Source organism: Microcaecilia unicolor, chromosome 10 (genome assembly GCF_901765095.1).
Source record: "Microcaecilia unicolor chromosome 10, aMicUni1.1, whole genome shotgun sequence".
Taxonomy (NCBI): Eukaryota; Metazoa; Chordata; class Amphibia; order Gymnophiona; family Siphonopidae; genus Microcaecilia; species Microcaecilia unicolor.
The window spans coordinates 13,951,389-13,977,967 of record NC_044040.1 but is presented as its reverse complement, the minus strand read 5'-3'; the positions used below and the strand labels follow the sequence as shown (position 1 = coordinate 13,977,967).

Sequence of the window (26,579 nt, the reverse complement as noted above, 5' to 3'; positions counted from 1 at the left end):
ACAACACTTTCTCACGGAAAATTATTACTGTAACCTCCCCTTAATGTAAATTGTAAGCCACTTTGAACTGAAACTTGTTTTTGGAAAATAGTGGGATACAAGAATGCATAAATAGTTCATGGAATAGCAGCTGAATGCCCCAAATTGGGCACCTAACTGTTAGTGCTTTTTATCAAATTGACTCTCTTGTGTCATTACACCTCAAAGCTGAATAAAGATATGACTAGTACTTTGCTCTTAGGAGAAAGAGCTTTAGTGTGATCAGGATTGTGTGGACTTGTGGGTGTCTTTCAGCTTAAGTGACTACTTAACTAAGGAGCAGATGGCAAAAAGTCCCTGCTCCAAATTCGACTTTGTTTTTTTTTTATATATATATATATTAAGTGAAAAGTAAATTGATTGAGTTGAAATTTGGACATATTTATTTTTGAAGAAATCCAACCAGTAAGAATCATCTAGACGTTGGCAATAGACAAATACAACAATAAAAAGTATTCAACTAACAGAAAACATTATGACATAGTATGTTTCGTTCTGTAGTTTGGTGCATACAGGTGGCTGGGACAAGGGCACATCACCAACTATTATGCACAACTTATAGAATGCTATCAGTTGAGCATATTGCATGGTGCTCTTAGACCTGTCAACTTAGATCCGTCATTAACCTGTCAAAAGTAGATGCACCTAAATTTCAGCATGCCAACACAAGTTGGCGCTAGTATTCTCTAATGGCTTAGGCCAAGCTTGAAGCCATGATAGAATTGTAGTTTCTACATCTTGACCAAGTTGTAGAATTGTCCCCAAAGTCAACACATTGCTCATAAAAACTAAGATACAGTTGCGAATGAAGAACCTGAATCCTCTTTCCCTCTTTTTGCAGATCAGAGTGGACAGCCCTACCAGTGGTGCTTTGCAGTATGAGATAATCCAGGTGGTGGATGGTGGCCCTATCTTACGAGACATGGCCTTTTCTTTGAACCATGAGTATCTCTTCCTCATGTCCGAGAAACAGGTAAGCAGACCCAGGTGGCTTGATTGGAGAAAAGCGAGTATGTATCTGCCTTCCCCTACTTGTACACACAGTGAGTGCGAGATTGATATGGGCTCGGTCTTTAGCACCTTAAACAGATATGGCTCAGTGGCCTTTGATTGTGTTTCACTGAATTCTACCTGTAGAAATCCCATCCAAGATGGGAAATGTGCACATGGACTGGGATTGATAGACATATGCTGTTAAATTGAATATCATGGATTAACTAGTAAAAAAGGCCCGTTTCTGACACAAATGAAACGGGCTCTAGCAAGGTTTTCCTCGGAGTGTGTATGTTTGGGAGAGTGTATGTGAGAGTGACTGTGTGAGAGACAGAGTGAAAGTGTGAGTGTGTGTGTGTGAGAGAGAGAGAGTGAGTCTGGGTGTGAGTGTGTTTGTGAGAGAGTGTGTGTGTGAGAATGAGTGTGTGTGCAAGTGTGTATGTGAGACACAGTGTGAGAGAGAGTGTGTGTGTGTGTGCGAGAGAGAGAGAGTGTGTGTGAGACACAGATTCTCTGTGAGAGTGAGTGTATGAGACCAAGCGAGTGTGTGAGTGACTGTGTGGCACATAGAGAGTGAATGTGATACAGTGTGAGACAGAGTGTGTGAGAGTGAGAGTCAGAAAGACATTGTATATGAGAGAGAGAGTGTGAGCCCTGCCCTCCCAATCCATGCCCATCTGTCCCCTGCCCCCTCCATTCATCCTTTTCCAGCAATTCCCCTCTCTCCCTGAGCCCTGCCCTCCCAATCCATGCCCATCCATGCTCCTCTGTCACCTGCCCCTCCATTCATCCCTATCCAGCAATTCCCCTCTCTCCCTGAGCCCTGCCCTGCAATCCATATCCATCCATGCCCATCTGTCCCCTCCATTCATCCCTATCCAGCAATTCCCCTCTCTCCATGAGCCCTGCCCTCCCAATCCATGCCCATCCATGCTCCTCTGTCACCTGCCCCCTCCATTCATCCCTATCCAGCAATTCCCCTATCTCCCTGAGCCCTGCCTTGCAATCCATATCCATCCATGCCCATCTGTCCCCTCCATTCATCCCTATCCAGCAATTCCCCTCTCTCCCTGAGCCCTGCCCTCCCAATCCATGCCCATCCATGCTCCTCTGTCACCTGCCCCCTCCATTCATCCCTATCCAGCAATTCCCCTCTCTCCCTGAGCCCTGCCCTGCAATCCATATCCATCCATGCCCATCTGTCCCCTCCATTCATCCCTATCCAGCAATTCCCCTCTCTCTCCCTGAGCCCTGCCCTCCCAATCCATGCCCATCCATGCTCCTCTGTCCCCTGCCCCCTCCATTCATCCCTTTCCAGCAATTCCCCTCTCTCCCTTCCATGACCCCCCCCCTCGCATCCATGCTCCTCTCTCTCCCATGTCCCAGCCTGGCCCGCCCTCTTCTCCCCCCCCCCTTCGCATCCATGCTGTCGTTTCTCCCCTGCCCTCCTGCTCCCATTGTTCAACTTTACTGCCCACCCTCTTCTCTCCCCCCAACATCCCTTTTCTTTTGTTTTTCTTTTTAAATTTACCTCCGTGGTGGCGGTTCCGGCAGCGCAGCGTCAGGTAAGGAGGCGGCGCTCCCGATGTCTAGCCTTCCCTTTGCTTTGTTCCGCCTTCTTCTGACGTCATCCTTGACGTCAGAAGAAGGCGGGACACATCGAAGGGAAGGCTAGAGACGTCGGGAGCGCCGCCTCCTTCCCTGATGCTGCGCTGCCGGAACCGCCACCACGGAGGTAAATCTAATATAATAAAACGCACCGTGCGTGGGTGCGATCCGTTTGTTGGTTTTTTTTTCCGCCCTCGCGATCCGTTTTTTTTTCCGCCCTTGACGTCATGACGTTTGACGCGAGGGCGGGCCAGAGACGGCTGGCTGGCTTCACACCATGAATCCACGAACCCTACAGCCAGGGAGTGTTTGAGTGACTTCAGAACGTTGTCTTCAGAACGTTCACGGTGCGTTTTATTATATTAGATATTCATATATTGTTTTATTTATGTATTGATTCTTCTTGTACAAGAGATCTCCAATATCTTCTTGTATATCAGGTGTTCCTAAGCTTGTCCTGGAGCCCCAAAAGTCAGTTGCGTATTCTGAATATTCACAATGGCTATGTTTGCAATTAATTTGCATTTGTTAGGAGGGTAATTTTATAATAGGGAACCTAGGATAAGAGGGCAGGAAGGTGCCTATATAGGAAAGTAGGTGCCCACTTTTCTTTATAAAAGATTTGTATAAGAACTGTTAATATATGGCCTGGCTTTAAGGCTACCACTGGAATAGTGATGGCCAAAGCTATGCAGCCTAAAACAACTGAAAAAGTACTGACTAGGCCAAACAACAAGTAAATGATTTAATATTTGAGAATCTGCAAAAAGCAGGTCTGAACAATGAGTCCTGCCACAAATTGGTACAATTTTAAATCAAATACAGCACCTGTAATGAAAGAATGATGGATCAGATGAATAAAATGGGGCTTATTATTTTTGTATAAAATGATACAGAGGTCATACAGAGTTCATAAGATGGTATGAAAAGTATTGCAACAGGGAGATGTGACACTGGTATCTCAACCGCAAGATAAGAAAAACAACTTGTTCCCAAAACATGCTGATAAGACCGCATGGGAAAGTATCATGTAAGAAATTGAGAGCAAGGTATCTCACCATGTACTTCTATGGAGAGGTTTGTGTATAAAAGAGGGGAGATTTTGCCTTAGTTTCGGAGTCCTCCCCAACGCTTCTCTCAGACGGCAGGGCGCTGTGCAGATGAACCCAGAATCTGTCTGATGTCTGTATTTGTATCAACTTGAAGACTTGTCTTAGGGTAAGGAATAAAATGTACCTATCCATTTAAACCTATCTCTGTCTTTATTTTTATTGATTCTATCTTCTCTTTACCTTACATTTAGCCTACAAGGTAGATCCCATACAAGTGACACTCAGTTTTGGACAGAAAGCAGTAGTTATGGGAATTAGTTTTCAATTATGGCTCCTAATGCCACCCCAGAACAGACCCCCTTGTGATTGGGTGACAATGGAGGTTAGAGAAACTATACAGAACCTGTTATATGAAATAAGTACCTTTAGTCCCCCAGTGTGAAAGGGGCAGAAAGAGGTCTTTAAGAAAGGGACATTTAAACAGAACATAAGAGTTGCCCTACTGGGTCAGACCAAGGGTCCATCTAGCCCAGTATCTTATTTCCAATAGCGGCCAGTCCTGGTGACAAGTCCCTGGCAGAGTCCCAAAAAGGGGCAAGCTTTCCTGCTACTTAATCCCCAGGTCTGCCTTAATAACAGTTTATGGACTTTTCCACCCGGAACTTGTCCAAACCTTTTTTTTTAAACCACCTATTGCTTTTACCACACTTAACCCTGGTAATGAGTTTCAGAGCTTAACTATAAGCTGAATGAAAAAAAAAATATTTTCCCCTATTTGTTTTAAATGTGCAACTATCGTAACCTCATTGAGTGTCCTCTAGTCTTGTTCAAAGAGCAAACAAGCGATTCATGTTTACCTGTTCCACCCTATTCAGGATTTTATAGACCTCAATCCCACCTCCCCCCCCCCCCCCCCCCCCCCCCCCCCCCAGCCATCCAAGATGAAGAGCTCTAACTTCTTCAGCCTTTCCTGATAAGAGAGTCTTTCCATTCTCTTCATCATTTTGGTCACCCTTTTTCTCATTTCACAATATCTTTTTTAGCTGCGACGACCAGAATTGCACACAGTACTCAAGGTGGGGTCTCACCACGGAGTGATACAGAGGCATTATGATAACCTTAGAATTATTCTCAATTCCTTTCCTAATAATTCCCAACATAAATGGCCGGTGTGGCCATTTGCTTCAGCTGTAGGGCAGGTCTAAATATTTCTCATATACATGTGTAAATTTTAATGTTTTATAATCTACACGTGTACTTATATTTTCCACCCAAACTTTCTCCCTGTGCATATAGACCAGCACATTATCTGCCATCATGCCAATGTACGTATTTTTCAAGTCATCGGTATTTGGTAAGGGATCATTTACACGTGTGTGTTGCCACATTCCCCTGGATTCTAGATAACGCGACTAAAATTGTGCGTGCAAATCCAGGTGTATTCTGCATTTGCACGCTTACTTTAATTAGTTATCAAGCCACATTGAGCCTACAAATAGGTGGGAAAATGTGGGATACAAATGTAACAAATAAATAAATAAAAATAAATAATCTGGGCCTGTAGTGAGGGTTCATGATTTTACATCATATCCATTCAGAGATGTGGCGCTGTACATTTTTTTCTCTTTTTCTGCGGAGTAGATGCTGACCTTCCCCTAGCTTCACTGTTTCCCCCACTCCTCATTAGCTCTCTTATTATCAGCTGATTTTTCTTCTGGCTGGAAAGATTAGAAGGCATGATGTACCATAAGTAGCATCCATTACCCAGCTCATTCGTAACACCCCCACCCCCTCAGGTGAACAACAAGCAGGCATGTGTAATTCTGAGGCCACACACCAACTCAAAAGTCTTTCATAATCCAGCAGTCAAGAGGCAGCTGTATACACAGAACACGGCAAATTTCCTGATATGATGAATACATCCCAAGGCCCAATTTCCTTCTGAAGCTTTTCCTCATAGTTCTGACCTCAGATAGAGAAGTAGTTTCCTGTTAGAAGTGAATAAGACGACGTTAAGTCTTTTTAATGGAAAGCGTGTTTCTTCAAGATATTTTTTATCTGGTTCTCATGTCGGTGCTCAATGCAGAAGGAACCTAATTCCGAAATGCTTTATGAGAAAGCAGAGAGTATCTGCTCATTACTGAATTCAGCCGATGTCTGGTGAGACTTTGTTTTTTGCAGAGATTAGAACCTGTGTTGATCCTGAAAGAACTGGATTTTGTGCGAGACTTTGTATTGCCCCAATATAAAGCCTTTGCTGTAATTAAATTTTTGAGACCAGGTAGGTCTGAAGACACAGGTACACAGACAATGCAACTGAATTCTTAATGGCAGTGCCTTAGAAAGTCCATTTATTACATTATCTCTAATTATTTTCAGTTGATCCAATGAAAGGTGGCGTAGTTGGCAAATAATGCAAATTAGCATTAAAACCTGCGTTTCCTGATTTTTTTTTTCGTTAAAGAAATCAAAACACACCGCCAGAGGTATCTAATTTCCTGCACCTCTACAGCATCTCTGAATCCCATAAACCACCCTGTTCAGGGCCGTGCCAACGCGTTAAGCAAAGTAAGCATGGCAGGGGGGTGCCGTCCTCTGGGGGGGCGCCCCGCCGCTCCATGCTTGCCTCGCCCTCCCACTCCCATGTCCCAACTGCCCGCCCTCTTCTCCCCCCAACAAAATCTCTTTTAAATTTACCTCCATTCGGCTGGCAGGGCAGCGAACGGCGCAGCGTCAGTGAAGGAGGCGTTCGCTGCCCTGCCAGCCAGACGGATGTAAATTTAAAAGAGACTTTGTTGGGGGGAGAAGAGGGCGGGCAGTTAGGACATGGGAGCAGGAGGGCAGGGGAGAGAGGACAGCGATCATCTACACGGGGGGGGGGGGGCGGCACCCGATCCCCTACGGGGGGGGCGTGGCACACGATCCCCTGCGGGGGGGGGCGGCGGCACACGATCCCCTGCGGGGGGCGCCACAGACCCTTGGCACGGCCCTGACCCTGTTAGTTTTTTTTTTCGTCCTGCCAGTGGTTTAATTTCAAATTACTACAGTAGTGACTTTCATTGAGAGGAGTTTGCATCGGTTTGGAACTCTCTGAGTTCATTGCTTGCCCTCTGGCTCTCTGCTTGAATATTTATAGGACAGCCTTCCTCTCTCCCCTCCCCCCTTGAAAAGAGGGGGACAGAGACATTCACACATTCGCCCTCACTGCTGAGGGCCAGGCCCATCATGTATGTGAAGTGAATCTGGGGCAGGGAGAATTGTTTTCCCCTTTTCTCTCTTCCGTGGAGATAGTGTGTGCTAACGCCATTCGTTTCTACGCAGGAAAAAAATGAAACAAAACCTTTCTGGGTGCCCATCCTGAGAGTGTATTACACTATCTACATATAGGGGCAGTGCCCAAGGACCCAGGAGCTGTAGGGGGCCCAGTGCCTCCCTCCCATGTGATCGACTCTAAACCAATCACGTGGAAGAGAGAGGCACTGGGCCCCCTGCAGTCAACTGTGGTAGTACCTGTCAATCCCAATCTTCTCTGTACTCTCCCATGGGCAGCCTAGACAGAAGAAAATGGTCACGGAGCCATGCAGGTACTCATGCATACCTTTTGGCCAGTCCTGCCTCCAAGTGCGCATCAGAGGGAGGCGGGACCTGCTGAGCTATGCAGATCGCTTGCACGGCTGGCTTCATGACTATTTTCCTCCATCTGGGCCACCCATGGGAGAGTACGGAGGGGATCGGGACACTGACAGGTACTGCTATGGTTTGGTAGTTGAAATCTGGGATGGGATTCGGGGGGGCAGCCCAATAACCTTTACTGCCCAGTGGCCTATATCACTGTCGGTCCACCCCTGTCTACACATAATGCACACTATTCTTAAAGTGTGCGCTATTGCACACAGCACGTGCTCATAAGTACATAACTGTTGCCATACTGGGACAAACCGAAGGTCCATCAAGCCCAGCATCCTGTTTCCAACAGTGGCCAATCCAGGTCACAAATACTTGGCAGAAACCCAGAGTAGCAACATTCCATGTAGAACTGCAAAGAATAGCAAGATTCTGGAATCCTAAAGAGTAACAAGATTCCATGTGGAACCCCAAAGAGTAGCAACATTCTATTTAGAATCCCAAGTACATAAGTACATAAGTAATGCCATACTGGGACAGACCGAAGGTCCATCAAGCCCAGCATCCTGTTTCAGCTTGGAAAAGAGACAGATAAATGGAGATATGATTGAGATCTACCAAATCTTGAGTGGTGTAGAACAAGTAAATCGATTTTATTTTTTTCACTTGTTCCAAAAGTACAAAGACTAGGGAACACTCAAGGAAGTTACCTAAGTACATAAGTATTTCCAGACCGAAGCTCCATCAAGACAACATCCTGTTTCCAACAGTGGCCAATCCAGGTCATAAGTACCTGGCAAGATCTCAAAAAAGTATAATACATTTTATGCTGCTTATCCTAGAAATAAACAGTGGATTTTCCCCAAGTCCATTTTAATAATGTTCTATGGACTTTTCCTTTAGGAAGCCAGCCAAGCCTTTTTTAAACCCGTTAAGCTAACTGCTTTTACTACATTCTCTAGCCACGAATTCTAGAGTTTAATTACACATTGAGTGGAAATACCACCCTACAAACTGCTCCAACCCCCAAAACTACCCCCTGCAAACTGCCCCACCTCCTCCCAGAAACTGCCCCCCTACAAAAAGTACTCCCTGTGCAATTGATCTGCCACCCTGCAAACTGCCTTCACCCACCAAACTGCCCCCTGCAACTGCCCTAACTCCCATAAACCACCTCTACAAATGCCCTACCACCGTAGAAACTGCCCCACTCCCAAGAACTTCCCCACAAATTGGAGTGGAGGGGTAGCCTAATTGTTAGTGCAGTGTGTTGGAAACCTGGGGAACTGGGTTTTATTCTCACCGTGGCTCCCTGTGATCCTACACATGCCACTTAACCCTCTATTGCCCCAAGTGCAAAAACTTATTTTGGGCCCACTAGGGACAGAGAAAGTACCTGAATATAAGTAAACTCTGGTTGTACCACAGAAAAGCAGTACAGTAGATTCCGGTTAATTGGACAGATTGGAACCACAGCACTTTGTCCCAATTAAGCGGCTGCCCCCAAAAAACAAACTTGCCCAGAATCACAAAGGGATACAGTGGGAATCGAATCCAGTTCACGCCCACTCCAGTTACATTACTCTGCGGGGTGGAGATTAAAGACCATATGGAAGGAAGTGACGCTACAGGGTGGAAGAGGCTGTAAAAAGGGAATGTCAGGTGGCCCTGTCTTCTATGCACTTCATCTCGTCAGCTGACTTTGCAGAGATGGATGCGAGCAGTAACGTCAAGATCGTGGAAGAGTACTGCTGGTCAGAGCGCGAGCCCCATGTTTGATTCGGGAGTAGGGCACGGTAATAGTATGGGGAAGGGGGAGGACAGAAAAATTAGCGCTGACCCGAAGAATAGCAGATTAGAGAGTGCAAATGTGGATGCTACTGGTCCAGTTAAATGGCGAAATAAGCAAACCTTTTCCAGCTTAAAATGGAAATGTAGGAAAGTTAAAACGAATCGGAGAAAAGTTTTCTTCACTCAACGTGTAATTAAACTCTGGAATTTGTTGCCAGAGAATGTGGTAAGGGCGGTTAGCTTAGCGGAGTTTAAAAAAGGTTTTGACGGCTTCCTAAAGGAAAAGTCCATAGACCATTATTAAATGGACTTGGGGAAAATCCACTATTTCTGGGATAAGCAGTATAGAATGTTTTGTACTTTTTGGGGATATTGCCGGATATTTGTGACCTGGATTGGCCACTGTTGGAAACAGGATGTTGGGCTTGATGGACTTTTTCCCAGTATGGCAATACTTATGTACTTATGCTTTATTTTCGTTCTCCAGGTTTTGGACCAAATAGGCAGTGGCGTTCCTAGGGGGGCTGACACCCGGGGTGGATCGCCGATGCACCCCGCCCCCCGGGTGCATCGCCCCCCCCGGAACAGCGTGACACCCCCCCCAGCGAAAGAACCCGCGATGCCCCGACGAAAGAAACCCTCCGGGTGCACGCCGCTGGAGGGGTGGGGTGCCGCGCGCCTGACGGCTCTTCGTTGTCATGCTCCTTCTGCCCCGGAACAGGAAGTAACCTGTGCCGGGGCAAAAGGAGCATGAAAACAAAGAGCCGCCAGGCGCGCGGCACCCCCTTAGTGGCGTGCACCCGGAGCGGACCGCCCCCACCGCCCCCCGTTGGTACGCCACTGCAAATAGGTGGCTGCCCCGATTAACCAATGTCCCAATTAACTGAAATCTACTGTATATCAAATCCATTAGCCCCACTGTCCACCATCACTTCCAAAAACTAGTACGTGCAACCCAGTCACTTTAATTTAACTCACCCCCAAATCTATGTTTGTTTATTGCAGTTTAATACATGGCCTATATTTTGGGAAATCAAGGCAGTTTACAATTTATTCAATAAAGGTTAGAAACGGAGCTCCATTGTAACAGAGAGAGGCAGGGAAGAAATTAGAAAGTTAAAATAGTAAAATAATAACACGGTAACAAAGTAAAATAACAGGCAGGTGCGGAATTAACACAGCTCTCCAAGGTAGGAGAAAAATGTGTTTTCAGAGTAGCTTTGAACTTAACAATAGTGATTCAAGATGCAGAGAAATTGGTACAGTGAAGGTCGTAGGAAGGAAAAGGTAGAATGGTGGATTTGAGATGAGCTGAAGCTAGATGTAGCATAAAAAGTCTATAATCACTAGATGAATGCTAAAAAATAAAGTGTAAAGTAAGGTATGGCCAGAGAAGCAAGATTGAATGGGTAGACGTGAATTGCTTGTTTACTCTTTCCAAAAATACTAGGACTAGAGGGCATGCAATGAAACTACAAAGTAGTAAATTTAAAACAAATTGGAGAAAATATTTCTTCACTCAATGTGTAATTAAACTCTGGAATTCATTGACAGAGAATGTGGTAAAAGCAGTTAGCTTAGCGGGGTTTAAAAAAGGTTTGGATAGCTTCCTAAAAGAAAAGTCCATAAGCCATTGTTAAAATGGACTTGGGAAAATCCACTGCTTATTAAGCAGCAGAAAACGTATAGTACTGTTTTGGGATCTTGCCAGGTGTTTGTGACCTGGATTGGCCACTGTTGGAACCAGGATGCTGGTCTGTCCCAGTGTGGCAATACTTATGTACTTATGTCCAAGAAAATGTACTATAATTTGCAAAGAATTCAGTTTTCTTCTTGACCAATACATGTGCTGATACAGGAGCAGCCACTGATACTGTGATTCACATTAAGCCAGAAGACATGATTTGTCAAAAATCTGCATAAACATGGATTGTCGTCATGACTGGCATTTACTGTTTGGGGTTTTCCGTCTTTGTGATATTATAGCTAATGTGCTCCAATATTTTATATTTCATTTATATTCTTCTGACATATAATCTTATGACCTTTTTGCATTTGACATTTTATGTCTGCCAGAAACATTGGCTAACGTCTCATTTTACATACCCGAGAAAGCTTCCTAATTGAGTAATCGTACCTTTTGATTCTACACCTACGACCTCGCTGTTCTGACCCCTCAGTGCACCGTGAACGAAACAATAAACAGATTTGTCAAAGCAACTGCCAGTTAAGGTGACGGAAAGTTCCCGATTGAACTTTAGGCTGCCATCTTGAAAAGCCAGGTGCTCAAGAGAAAAATGAAAACAGCAACTTCCTTTTCTGTAAAAAAAAAAAATAATAATTAAAAGAAATCCTACATTTCTCTTCAGGTGTGTTCACAGCTTTTCATCAGCTTTCCAGCACCCTGACGGACTGCTGCAAGCTCTCAAGTCCCCTCTGATTTAATCTTTTGTTTTATGTTAGTTTCATACTGCATCAGGCTGTCTGTAAGTTGCCTTAAGCAACTTATTCACACACTTGCTAATAATGTACATCCCTGAAGAGCTGTGATTCGTAAGTTTCAAAGATTACAGGACTTAGGTTTTGTATGACAAACGAGGATCAGTTATTCTAACCCATGAAGTGCCATGAGCCATTTTCTTTTTCCTGTGGTGCTTTAAGGGCCCTTTGAATAAGCCGCATAAGCCGCATAGGTGCCTACGTGTGCCCAACGCACATCAGTTCAGAGTTACCGCTTGGCCCGGCGGTAATTTTGTTTTTTTGTACACGTATCCGCTACTCGCTGGAAAATCATTTTTATTTTCCGGCATGCGGCAGAAACGGGGCGGTAATCATCATTGTACACTCGTGGACGATTACCACACAGTTACCTCGTGAGACCTTACCGCTAAGTCAACAGGTGGCGATAAGGTCTCAGTCCCAAAATGGACACGTGCCAATTTTTATTTTGCCGCACGTCCATTTTCATCAAAAATTTTTAAAAAGGCCTTTTTTTACAGGCGCGCTGAAAAATGGATCCGCGCGCGCGCAAAACACGCGCCTACATTTTGCAGCGCACCTTAGTAAAAGGACCCCTTACTTCCCAGGATTCCCAGTGGCTTCCTGACTCCTGCAACAGGGACTTGTGGTCTCCAATCTCCGAGCTGGACACAAGAGTTTCAGTCTTATTTTGCAGTAGTTTTATTGAAGGGAATGAATGTATTAACCTTGAGTATATATGAGATCTAATATTAATATGGATTTTTATGAAATATTACCATTCAAATGAACATTTGGAATGATAACCCTAGGAGATCAGGCTGTTGAGAAACTCTTTTTTAGTCGTGTTTTCTGCTGTGTTAATATAATAAGATGCTGCTGAGACATCAGAGCTCTGTACGTTCTCATTAGCATATTAAAATGTATATGAAAAGGCTAGAGTGATTTTTAAGAACACATAATTTCTAAAATCACAACTTCCTATTATAACGATTGCTCTCTTCCTTTGCAGGGATAATCTTAACAAAATTGTGTGGCAGCTAATCACTGCCAGCATTTACAGTAAATATTAGTTACTTCTCTTCTGTTTATTCTTTATATAGTTCATAAATTACCCAAAATATTATATACATGTTTTTATTTTATTTTAAATATGTAGTGAAACTTGAAATTTTGCTCAGTGGAGTGAAGTTCTCAGGATAATGCGGGTGTAAAATATATGTGAACATACCTAAGTCGTGCACCTCTGATTCTCTCTTTTGTACACCCTGTTGCGTTCGGTTCCTGGGGCTTCTGATCAAAAGACAGAAAATAGAGAGTAGGGCTGAATGGTCAGTATTCTCAGTGGAGAAGGGTAGATAATGAGGTTCCTCAGGGGTCTGTGCTGGGACGGCTGCTTTTTAACATATTTATAAATGATCTTGACGTGGGAATAACTAGTGAGGTAGTTCAATGTGCTGATGACACAAAGTTATTCAAAGTCGTTGAATCACAAAAGGATTGTGAGAAATTACAAGAGGACCTTACAAGGTTGGGAAACTGGGCATCCTATTGACAGATGCCATTTAAGGGAAAACTCTATAAATAGTGCCCATATTTGGTGCCAAAAATAATCAGCGGTGAAAAGTATTCTATAATGGGCTTTCTGGGTTCAGCCCCCTTTATAGAATAGCATTTAGCACCAAGATTCATGCTCAACATTTGGGCACAAGGAATTGCACCAACTGAAACCGGGTGTAAATCCCGGCACGCAAGTTGGGCATGGATCCCCCGAATTCTGTAACACTGTGAGTATTTTAAGGGAACGTCCCTGGCAAGCACACGCCCCTCCCATGACCACAGCCCCTTTGCAGATCCCAGTGGAGTCTTGCCTCAGGCCTACCCAGTCTAGTGGCCCAAACAGGCCCACCCATTATTGCCTTAGGTCCACTCAGTCTAGGGCCCCCAAAGCACCTCTTTGGTGGTGCCTCACTCCTCTCTCTCACGACAGCTGCCCGTCTCCCCCCACCCCCCATCTAACTTTGCGCCATTTGCACCAGCCCTGCAGGCTTCTCTCTACCGTGTCCTGCCCTTGATGACATCACTTCCTGTTTCTTCACTGGCGGGAATGCGGTAGAGGGAAGCCTGCAGAGCTGCTGCAGGTTGCTTACAGGGGAAGGACCGCGATTGACTGGCAAAAGCATGAATGAGAATGTAGTGGATAGAGCACCGTTCACTGAAGAGAGTGTGTATGAACAACTTGAAAATCTAAAGGTGGACAAAGCCATGGGACCGGACGGGATCCACCCCAGGATATTGAGGGAGCTCAGAGAGGTTCTGGTGGGTCCTCTTAAAGATTTGTTTAATAAATCCTTGGAGACGGAAGAGGTTCCATGGGATTGGAGAACGGCGGACGTAGTCCCTCTTCACAAAAGTGGTGATAGGGAAGAAGCTGGAAACTACAGGTCGGTAAGCCTCACTTCGGTTATTGGAAAAGTAATGGAAGTGATGCTGGAGGAAAGGATAGTGAATTTACTGGAAGCCAATAAGTTGCAAGATCCGAGACAACATGGTTTTACCAAAGGTAAATCGTGTCAAACGAATCTCATTGAATTCTTTGACTGGGTGATCGGAGAACTGAATCAGGGACGTGTTATAGATGTAATCTACTTAGATTTCAGCAAAGCTTTTGACACGGTTCCCCACAGGAGGCTCTTGAATAAACTTGACAGGCTGAAGATAGGACCCGACGTGGTGACCTGGATTAGGAACTGGTTAATGGACAGACGCCAGAGGGTGGTGGTTGATGGAATTCGCTCGGATGAGGGAAAGGTGAGTAGTGGAGTGCCTCAGGGATCGGTGCCGGGGCCGATTCTGTTCAATATATTTGTGAGTGACATTGCTGAAGGGTTAGAAGGTAAAGTTTGCCTTTTTGCGGATGATACTAAGATTTGTAACAGAGTGGACACCCCGGAGGGAGTGGAAAACATGAAAAAGGATCTGCAGAAGCTAGAAGAATGGTCTAATGGTTTGGCAATTAAAATTCAATGCGAAGAAATGCAAAGTGATGCACTTAGGGAGAAGAAATCCACGGGAAACGTATGTGTTAGGTGGCGAGAGTCTGATATGTACGGATGGGGAGAGGGATCTTGGGGTGATAGTATCTGAGGATCTGAAGGCGACGAAACAGTGTGACAAGGCGGTGGCCGTAGAAGGTTGCTAGGCTGTATAGAGAGAGGTGTGACCAGCAGAAGAAAAGCGGTTTTAATGCCCCTGTATAACTCGTTGGTGAGGCCCCACCTAGAGTATTGTGTTCAGTTTTGGAGGCCGTATCTTGCAAAGGATGTAAAAAGAATTGAAGCAGTGCAAAGAAAAGCTACGAGAATGGTATGGGATTTGCGTTACAAGACTTATGAGGCGAGACTTGCTGACCTGAACATGTACACCCTGGAGGAAAGGAGAAACAGGGGTGATATCATACAGACGTTCAAATATTTGAAAGGTATTAATCCGCAAACGAACCTTTTCCGGAGATGGGAAGGCGGTAGAACGAGAGGACATGAAATGAGATTGAAGGGTGGCAGACTCAAGAAAAATGTCAGGAAGAATTTTTTCATTGAGAGAGTGGTGGATTCTTGGAATGCCCTCCTGCGGGAGGCGGTGGAGATGAAAACGGTAACGGAATTCAAACATGTGTGGGATAAACATAAAGGAATCCTGTTCAGAAGGAATGGATCCTCAGAAACTTAGCCGAGATTGGCTGGCAGAGCTGGTGGTGGGAGGCGGGGCTGGTGGTTGGGAGGCGGGGCTAGTGCTGGGGCAGACTTCTACGGTCTGTACCCTGAAAATGGCAGATACAAATCAAGGTAAGGTATACACAAAAAGTAGCACTTATGAGTTTATCTTGTTGGGCAGACTGGATGGACCGTGCAGGTCTTTTTCTGCCTTCATCTACTATAGTACTATGAATCTGTGCCGGCAACAGCTTGGAGGTAGACCAGGGAGGGAGAGAGGAGCAGATGCCAGGTGTGGTGGTGGTGGGGAGGGGGGGGGGGGAATAGAGAGGAGCAGATGCTGGGTGGGGGGGGGGGGGGAGTGGAGCAGATGCTATGCAGAGGGGGAGAAAGATGACAATAGCAGGGGCAGAGGGAAAGATTTTTTAAAAAGTGTATGTATGTACGAAGGTGGGGGTGGGAAGGGCCCACCCAGGTTAACTCGGGGCCACCTGAAATGGCAGGTCTGACTATGCTCCTGGAAGATCTGCACAGAAACACTTACGTCCTATTCTATAAATTGGCTCTTAAGTGTGTTTTGGCAAGAATCTGCCATCTTTGCCCCATTTCAGCGCTTGCTTCCATTAGAATGCTTATTTTGCACCAAACATTTGGCACCGAAGTAGCAGCGTCTAATATTCAGTGCCATATATAGAATTTCCCCCTTGAGAGCAAGTGCAAAGTAACGCATGTAGGAAAGAGGAACTCAAACTATAGCTACGTGATGCAAAGTTCCACATTAGGAGTCACCGACCAGGAAAAGTATCTCGGTGCCATCATTGATGATATGTTGAAACCTCTGCTCAGTGTGCAGTGGCGGCTAAGAAAGCAAATAGAATGTTAGGAATGATTAGGAACGGGATGGAAAACAAAAATGAGACTGTTATAATACCTTTGTATCGTTCTATGGTGCGACCGCATCTCGAATACTGTGTACAATTCTGATTACCGCATCTCAAAAAAGATATGGCGGAATTGAAAAAGGTACAGAGAAGGGCAACAAAAATGATAAAGGGGATGGGATGACTTCCCTAGGAGTAAAGGCAGCAGTCAAAGTGTGGGGGCGGCCCAAGTGGTAGGGGGGACTGCGGCGTGGCGGTCCATGTGGGGGGGGGTGCGGTGATTAAGTCTTGCTCTGGGCCTGGCTGGGTCTCTCGGCGGCCCTGGTTCTAAGTGCTCCCATGTTGTCTTTATTATCCAATTAGCATTCACCAATTCAAATGCGCTGAGGGGTAAATTGTATAAACTCTGGAATTCGTTGGCAGAGAATGTGGTAAAAGCGGTTAGCTTAGCGGAGTTTAAAAAAGGTTTGGACAGCTTCCTAAAGGAAAAGTCCATAGACCGTTATTAAATGGACTTGGGAAAATCCACTATTTCTGGGATAAGCAGTATACAATGTTTTTTACATTTTTAGGATCTTGCCGGGTATTTGTTACCTGGATTGGCCACTGTTGGAAACAGGATGCTGGGCTCGATGGACCTTTGGTCTTTCCCAGTATGGCAATACTTATGTACTAAGTGGTACCTAAAAATCAGTGACAAAAAATTTACATGATGAGGGCTATTTTATAAAGGATACATATCTTTTATAGAATAGTGCTTCGGACGTAAACCATTCCTAACTTTAGGCACTAACAATTATACCTGTTAAAAGCTGGTATAAATGCCAACACCTAAATTAGGTAGGGTTCGGCCAAATTCATGTAAAATTTTGGTACGCCCCGAGAACACCCTCCAAGACATGCCCTCCCCAAATTTACACACATTAGAATTTACGCATTTACGAATTTATACAATATGATCTGCACATAAATCCTAATTAAGGCCATTTAATACCAACAATTAGTTGTTAGCCAATATTGGTGCTGATTGGCTTGTTAAGCGATTAAGTTGCGTATGCGAATCGGCTATGTGCACTAATTTGTGCACACAACTTCAGTCGCCGTTTATAGAAACCATGGGTAATGGTTTCATACCCATTCCCAGCTTATGACATGCCCCTCCCCAAAAAATAACAAAAAAGCCCACGATTAGTGCATGCTGACAGGCAAATTCCCACAAAAACCCTTGTTTCCCATGTTAAGTCAGTGGCACAGCCAGACCTCAATGTGGGAGGGGGGGAGGCAGAGCCCAAAGTGGGGAGGGGGCACATTTTGGCCTGCATCCCCACTGCAACTCCCGCACCACCGCCTCACATACCGCCCCCGCCAGCTGAAGCATTTGTCCAGCGCTGGTCTCCGCCGATTTGCCTGCCCTGCTCTTCCCATCACGAGGGGAAGAGCAGGGCAGGCAATGCCATGGAGAGCCGGAGACCAGCGCTGGACAAATTCTTCAGCTGGCTATGTTTAGGGACCCCTGCCAGCCAAACCAGGGGCCCCAGAGCCAATTTGGGAGACCCAGTTGAGCTCTTAATTAATGAAACCCCAGAATTCATTGAACCAACAGCTCGGTGGCATCGGACGCTTTGAAAACAAATTATGAATTAACTAAGAAACCCCCCCCCCCCCCATTATACTAATGTATTTTCAAAGGTCATATTCAATGTTTAAACAATTGTGAAGTATTTTGAAACTATGGAAGGGGTCCCGTTTTTTTTTCTGGACACCGTATTTCACATGATGGGAAATAAGATGGCAGAGCACATAAAGAAAGAGGAATAAGATCAAAAGAGAAAACTATGCTAACATTTTGAAGAATCTAGATAGAACATCTGCTGTAATTTAGAGAAATCATTTTAGCATTGCTGTCGGCCTTTCTTTGCTGATTTTATTGATTGTACCTAGTAGTACACAGAGCTTTTAAGTCCTGCTTGAGTTCACATTCCCTTTCTTAACATAGACTTGTCCCATTTATCTTACGGAAAGAGCAGCCAGCCCGTTCTGTGCACTCTGGAGGGTACGTTCATAGCAAGATAATGATGAGCAAAGCATTCTGGGATTGTGCTGTGCATGTCACTGGCACATAGGCTGTGGGGCTTCTTAATAGTCTGAAAAGAAAGGGTGCTGGACACCTTCCTTCAGCTCTCACATTAGGTAGGCTCAGGAATCTAACATGCACATTCACAACTGCACATTTAGGGCCCCTTTTACAAAGCGACGGTAAGCCCAATGCGGGCTTACCGCTTGCTAAAAAGGAGCTACCGCTGAGCTACTGCAGCAGCCCAGCGTAGGGTTACCATATTTTGTCCCCACAAAAGGAGGACACATGCCCCGCCCCACCACACATCCCACCCCCTTTCACACCCTCGCTCCGCCCCCTGTCACATTTTCCCCTCCCCCCTGTCACACACCCCATCACCCCCTCTCCCCGTCACCCCCTCCCCTTACCTTACTACTGCCCTGGTGGTCTAGTGATCTCTTCGGGGCAGGAAAGAGCCCCCTCTTTCCTGCCCAGAGCGCTGCCCTGCATGCATCCTTCCTGTTGCTGATCTCGGCACCGATTCAAATCTACCCTTCTCCACTGAGAATACTGACCATTGAACTCTACTCTTAGCTTCCTATCTTTCAACCAGCTCTTAATCCATAGTAATACCCTACCTCAGATCCCATGACTCTCCAGTTTCCTCAGGAGTCTTTCATGAGGCACTTTGTCAAACGCCTTTTGAAAATCCAGATACAGCTCCTCATTGTCCACATGTTTGTTCACCCCCTCAAACAAATGCAGTAGATTGGTGAGGCAAGACTTCCCTTCACTAAATCCGTGCTGACTTTGTCTCATCAGCCCATGTTTTTGTACGTGCTCTGTAATTTTATTCTTGATAATAGCCTCTACCATTTTGCCCGGTACCGACGTCAGACTCACCGGTCTATAATTTCCTGGATCTCCTCTGGAACCTTTTTAAAAAATCGGCTTAACACTGGCTACCCTCCAGTCTTCCGGTACCAAACTCGATTTTAGAGATAGATTGCATATTACTAACAGTAGCTCTACAAGTTCATTTTTCAGTTCTATTAATACTCTGGGATGAATACCATCAGGTCCTGGTGATTTACTACTCTTCAGTTTGCAGAACTGGCCCATTACATCCTCCAAGTTTACAGAGAATTCGTTTAGTTTCTCCGACTCGCCTGCTTCAAATATGCTTTCTGGCACCGGTGTCCCTCCCAAATCCTCCTTGGTGAAGACCGAAGCAAAGAATTCATTTAATTTCTCCGCTACGGTTCGGTCATCCCTGATCGCCCCTTTAACACCATTTTCGTCCAGTGGCCCAACTGATTCTTTAGCCGGCTTCCTGCTTTTAATGTATCTGGATGTTTCTACACCTGTGGTTCCGAGCAATAAAATAAACCAGAATCTGAACAGGAAAACAATAGAAATAAACCACTAGGCATAAGCCCCTTATGCCTAGAACAGTGGTTCCCAAACTTGGTCCCAGAGGCACCCCAGCCAGTCAGGTTTTCAGGACACCTATAATGAATATTCTTGAGAGAGACTTGCATGCACTTTCTCCACTGCATACAAATTTCTCTCATGAATATTCATTGTGGATATCCTGAAAACCTGGCTGGCTGGGGTGCCTCCAGGACCGGGTTTGGGAACCACTGGCCTAGAACGTGCTCACCGAGTGGGGCACCATCAGGAGGGAGGTAACCGTCCCAATGATATAATGGTGAAAGTACATAATTAGATCCGTAAACTGGAAATTCTGAGGATTTCGGCAGAAGCGTGACACTCTTACATACCTCTACTTGAGTTCTGTGTTTTTAGAGAAATATAGACTGGATTGTCTGCATGAATCTGTCTGGCCTTTTAATGCAGAGTTTAACCTGGCTCTAAAAAAAGAATTTTATAAGCGAACAGTAAATGGACCACAAGGAGACAGACAGACAGCTGGAGACTCCGTCCTCAGTACTGTAACTCATAGGAGTCAACTTTTCAAAATTATTGGGGGTGCTAAACCCAATGGAAATAACCCCTCCCTGGGCACGTACAAGGAATTTTCTCAATAATGGGGGCGCTCAAGCACCCACAGAGCCAGCTCCTATTCTGTAACTCTCAGCAAGCTACCAGAGCCTAGAGATGGTAATTGTAAAATGAGGAATGTGTAAAAATATCCGACATAACAGTTTAAATCTTCTGAAGCAGATGTTTTTCAAGAGTAAGTGTTTTCAAGTACAGAATTTATACATAAATTATACAGCTTTCACGTTCGCAGAAGCATCACAAATCCTGTTACCCATTTTGCCCTCACCCCCAACTCCCCAGACTGCCCCTTAGTAATCGTCTCCATGCACTTTTCCAAACTACCTTTATTACATTTCCTGAGTGGAAGATGGTAAAAGTGTATCATAAATACAATCCATATTTTTCTAAGCTGTATCACCACAGTACATTGAGACTGTAGAGTGACTTTCATCCTCTTGCATTAACCATTAGGCTAAACCCCAACCTTGATCTAAAAAAATATGTTTTTTTGATTAAGATAGCTTTGAGCTATACATAAATACATGAGTATTGTCATACTGGGACAGACCAAAGGTCCATCAAGCCTAGCATCCTATTTCCAACAGTGGCCAATCCAGGTCACAAGTACCTGGCGAGATCCCAAAAAGTAGAATGCATTTTATGCTGCTTATAAATAAGCAGTGGATTTTCTCCATTTTAATAATGGTCTATGGACTTTTCCTTTAGGAAGCCACCCAAACCTTTTTAAAACCCTGCTAAGCTAACTGCTTTTACTACATTCTTTGGCAACAAATTCCAGAGTTTAATTACACGTTGAGTGAAGAAATATTTTCTCTTGATTCATTTTAAATTTACTATTTTCTAGCTTCATTGCGTGCCCCCTAGTCCTAGTATTTTTGAAAAGAGTAAACGAGCGATTCATGTCTACCCATTCCACTCATTATTTTATAGACCTCCGCAATATTTCCCCTCAGCCGTCTCTTCTCTAAGCTGAAGAGCCCTAGCCGCTTCAGCCTTTCCTAATAGGGAAGTCGTCCCATCCCCTTTATCATTTTCGGCGCCCTTCTCTGTACCTTTTCTAATTCTACTATATCTTTTTTGAGATGCGGTGACCAGAATTGAGCACAATATTCAAGGTGCAGTCGCACCATGAAGCAATACAAAGGCTGCTTGAAGGTCTGAGGCGAGCAATCCTCGTTAAATCCACACAGCTGTAAAACTCTAACACAGGCAATTCTCCTTCCACAACTAGATTACTGCAACTCATTATATTGCAATATTTCGGTCAAACTTCAGAAAAGGTTACAGTTATTACAAAATACCACTGCTAGATTGATCTTTAGCAAGTGTAAGTTTGATAGTTCTGCTTTGCTTTTGACAGATCTTCATTGTTTAGCTGATCACAAACATATTAGTTATAAGCTGGCTTGTTTAGTTTTTAAATTACCATATTTTTCGGACTATAAGACGCACCGGACCATAAGACGCACCTAGGTTTTAGAGGAGGGAAATAGGAAAAAAAAAATTTTCCTCTTTCCCTCCTCTAAAACCTAGGTGCTCTGCTCCGGTGCGTCTTGTCCGGGTTTCGGACCTCCGTTCCAGTACTTACATGATTCCATGTGCCCTGGTGGTCTAGTGATGTCGGGGCAGGAAAGAGCCCCCTCTTTCCTGCCCATCGCGCTGCTCTCCGTGCTCCTCAATGCTTTCTGATGGTCTCGGCGAGATTCAAAATGGCCGCCGAGACTTCAATTCTCGGCGGCCATTTTGAATCTCGCGGAGACCGTCAGTCAGGTAGCATACAGGAGGACGGAGAGCAGCGCGCTGGGCAGGAAAGAGGGGGCTCTTTCCTGCCCCGACGTCACTAGACCACCAGAGAACATCGCGTGACGTGAGTAGGGGAGGGCGATCCCGAACTCGGACAAGACGCACCGGAGCACCATCAGAAAGCATTGAGAAGCACGGAGAGCAGCGCGATGGGCAGGAAAGAGGGGGCTCTTTCCTGCCCCGACGTCACTAGACCACCAGGGCACATGGAATCATGTAAGTACTGGAACGGAGGTCCGAAAACGCTACCTTCGGACTATAAGACGCACCCCCCATTTTCCTCCCAAATTTTGGGGGAAAAAAGTGCGTCTTATAGTCCGAAAAATACGGTAATTTATGGTCAAAACTCAATGGGAATTACTGCATTACTTTCTATCCCTCCTTATAACTCTTGCTTTCTATGAATTTTACAAATTGGATACCCTTCACTTAGATATGTTCATTTAAAGTCTGTTCTTGAGCATTCATTTCCATTTCAATGTGCAAGAATTTGGAACGCTCTACAAAACAGAATAGAACTGTCTCTGACACTGAAAAAAAAAAGGGTGAGGGCTGAGCTAGGAACTCATTATCCTCCCTCATTGGCTGTCTGCCTTCTGACGAACAACTGGCTGCAATATACAGCAGTTGTACATCACAAAGCTGGGAACCAATGAGGGAGGGCAGCAGGTTCCTGGCATTCTCCTCACCCTTTCTTTGAGTGCCAGAAGTGAAGGACTGCTTGAAAGTCTGAGGCAAGGATATATAAACAATCCCCCGAATTCTACATAGTAGAGGAGTGGCCTAGTGGTTAGGGTGGTGGACTTTGGTCCTGGGGAACTGAGGAACTGAGTTCAATTCCCACTTCAGGCACATGCAGCTCCTTGTGACTCTGGGCAAGTCACTTAACCCTCCATTGCCCCATGTAAGCCGCATTGAGCCTGCCATGAGTGGGAAAGCGCAGGGTACAAATGTAACAAAAATAAAATAGATACTATTGTCCATTCTACATGGAATGTTGCTACTATTGGAGATTCTACATGGAATGTTACTATTCCACTAGCAACATTCCATGTAGAAGGCTGCGCAGGCTTCTGTTTCTGTGAGTCTGACGTACGTGCAGGACGTCAGACTCACAGAAGCAGAAGCCTGCGCGGCCACATTGGTGATCTGCAAGGGCCGACTTGTACATGGAATAGCAACATTCCATGTATAATCTCAAATAGTAGCAACAGTGGAGGAGTGGCCTAGTGGTTAGGGTGGTGGACTTTGGTCCTGGGGAACTGAGTTCAATTCCCACTTCAGGCACAGGCAGCTCCTTGTGACTCTGAGTAACTCACTTAACCCTCCATTGCCCCATGTAAGCCACATTGAGCCTGCCAAGAGTGGGAAAGCGCAGGGTACAAATGTAACAAAAATAAAATAAATATGGCACCTTAAGTTTATGCACTAATTTGGCTGCTTGACCAAATTACGCACACAATTTACTTGATAAGCCAGTCAGTGCCAATAATTGGTATGTAAGTAGCAATTAGTGGCAATTTACACACACAACTTTCTAGGCATATTCTACAACGTGGTGTGCATAAATTCTAATGCACAGTCAAAAAGGGGGCATAGCCATTGGCATTTCAAAAAACTATGTGCGATCGGCACCTAACGTAGGCACAAGTATTTTGGCTTAGTTTTAGGTGGCCTAAATGGGTGCAGCTAAATTTGGGTCACAAGAATGGTGGTTCTATAAACTACACCTAACTTTAGTCGTAGTTTATAGACACACACTAACCGCGTGGTTTTTCGGTGCCAATTTTTAAGCCGCCATTTATAGAATTTGGACCAATACATTTACGTCACTTTTTACCATAATCAAGAGGAGGACTGCATCCTCCTGCTCAACCATGTTGGTCTCAACTGTTCCTTTAAACCATATGGTTGCATGAAGGCCCAGTCGGGCCTAGGACCACAAAGGAGGTGGATGCAGTCCTATATGCAGTGATCCACATCTTTCTCTTTCCATGCCTTAAGGGAAAGGGTTGGGGTGGTGGTGGGGGAATGAAAAGAATCTGATAAGCCATGGGAGATGCTATTGGGCAAATCGCAAAGGGCTCAATTATAGCTTGGTACAGCCCTGGAAAGTAGAGTGGGAAGCCACTGTTGCAGAACCATATACATAAGTACATAAGTAATGCCATACTGGGAAAAGACCAAGGGTCCATCGAGCCCAGCATCTTGTCCACGACAGCGGCCAATCCAGGCCAAGGGCACCTGGCAAGCTTCCCAAACGTACAAACATTCTATACATGTTATTCCTGGGATTTTGGATTTTTCCAAGTCCGTTTAGTAGCGGTTTATGGACTTGTCCTTTAGGAAACCGTCCAACCCCTTTTTAAACTCTGCTAAGCTAACCGCCTTCACCACATTTTCCGGCAATGAATTCCAGAGTTTAATTACACGTTGGGTGAAGAAAAATTTTCTCCGATTTGTTTTAAATTGACTACACTGTAGTTTAATCGCATGCCCCCTTGTCCTAGTATTTTTGGAAAGCGTGAACAGATGCTTCACATCCACCTGTTCCACTCCACTCATTATTTTATATACCTCTATCATGTCTCCCCTCAGCCGTCTCTTCTCCAAGCTGAATAGCCCTAGCCTCCTTAATCTTTCTTCATAGGGAAGTCGTCCCATCCCCGCTATCATTTTAGTCGCCCTTCGCTGCACCTTTTCCAATTTTACTATATCTTTCTTGAGATGCGGCGACCAGAATTGAACACAATACTCAAGGTGCGGTCGCACCATGGAGCGATACAAGTTGTTCAGTTCCTGTGAAAAGGGTTTTTTGGTAAGCGAAGTTAAAAGATGAGCCCTACGGATTTCCAGGGATTACATAGTGTGAAATAACAATGTAGATGTTTAGAAAAGAAATGGTGGAGGAGGGTTTTCCTGGGAGATAATATAAACAGAGTAAAGAAATAAAAAAGGCTTATTTTTATTAGTTAAAGAATGACCCTAGTAAGTGTCCAAGGAAACTAAGGAATTTAACAAAGGGAGTGGCACCATTAGGGATGGTTCCCATTGCAAGCTCTAAGCTTCCATACTTTTTCAATCTAGGGTTGAGGAGACGGTTAATAATTTGGAGCCGGTTAATTGTGCAGAGAGAATGTGACGAGAAAGAAGGTGGACACAAGTTAGATAGGGTTTGCGTAGAGAATATGGATGGTACTGAAGAAGCTGGGCAGGTTTCCTTGGTGACAGAGGCAGTTGTGTTGAAATTGGTATAAAAGGCTAGACCTCTGCACGTCCATGAGATCCCTTTCCTTCATCATTCATTCAGGTAGCAGGAGACTGATTGAAAGGAAGGCTTACATCTGTGATAAATGCATCCCTGCAGGAGGGTTATTTTCTACTTGTATTGAAAGAATTCACTGTGAGGCATTGTTGAAGAAAAGTTCACTTCATCCTGAATTTGTCGAGAATTATAGATCTGTATCTAACCTGCTCTATTTAGCAAAGGTGATTGGGACTGGAGTGACCGCTCAGTTAAATGATTATTTGAGTGATAAGAAGTTGGTGGATGATTGTCAGTTGGCAGGAATAGATGCATAGTACTGAAAGTTTATTGGTTTCAGTATTGGACGGTCTATATATTTGTTTGTTTATTTATTTATATCCCGCCTTTATCCAAGCTTGTACCATCTTCTGGTGAGAATTTAAAAATAGAGGATCATTCTAAAGTTCTTGGGATCATTGAAAACTCTAATCTGTATTTTGAGAGTCAAATTAATGCATAAAAATATTTTTTTAGATTAAGACAGCTTCGAGCTATACGATGCTCGTTAAATCCATACAGCTGTAGAACTCTAACACAACAAGGCAAGGAATCCGCCAAATCCATTGTGGAACATATAAAACCAAGAAGCAGATCATAGAAAAAGGTAGTCTTTAAAGAAGTGAAAATGCTCCCAGGTCGATAAACATCTGTGCCTGACATGACCATGTTACGCCAACAAATACAGTATGAACCAGTTGGTATGAACTGCACACTTCACCTAGTCTGGTCCAGCACAAAGTTAAAATAACCACAGCTAATGTGTGTCTTACAGGTGAATTGGTGGAGCAGAAGCAGCCACTCGGTAGACCTTGGGTAGGTTTAGTGGCTTATTTTCGAAAGAGAAAAACACCCAAATTCTGACCTAAATCGGGAGATGGACGTCTTTGTCTTGTGGGTGCCCAAATCGGTATAATCGAAAGCCGATTTTGGGCATTTCAAAACTGCACTCCGTCGCGGGAACACATAAAGTTGACGGGGGCGTGTCGGAGGCGTGGTGAAGGCGGGACTGAGGCGTGGTTATCGGCTGAGCAGAGATGTGCGTGCTCGGCCGATAATGGAAAAAAGAAAGGCGTTTTCAGAGAGAAATTAGGTCACTTTTGTTGGACCCGTTTTTTTCACGAACAGGTCCCAAAAAAGTGCCCTAAATGACCAGATGACCACCGGAGGGAACCGGGGGTGACCTCCCCTGACTCCCCCAGTGGTCAC

At 44.8% G+C, this 26,579-nt stretch overlaps 1 protein-coding gene across 1 annotated transcript in view; it reads left to right on the top strand.

Moving 5' to 3' along the window:
* Window positions 1-26,579, top strand: part of PLXNA4 (plexin A4) — a 944,413-nt gene that overhangs the window by 389,509 nt on the left and 528,325 nt on the right. Inside the window, 1 exon segment of the mRNA XM_030216701.1 lies at window positions 881-1,012. Coding sequence (XP_030072561.1) covers window positions 881-1,012 — 132 coding nt within the window.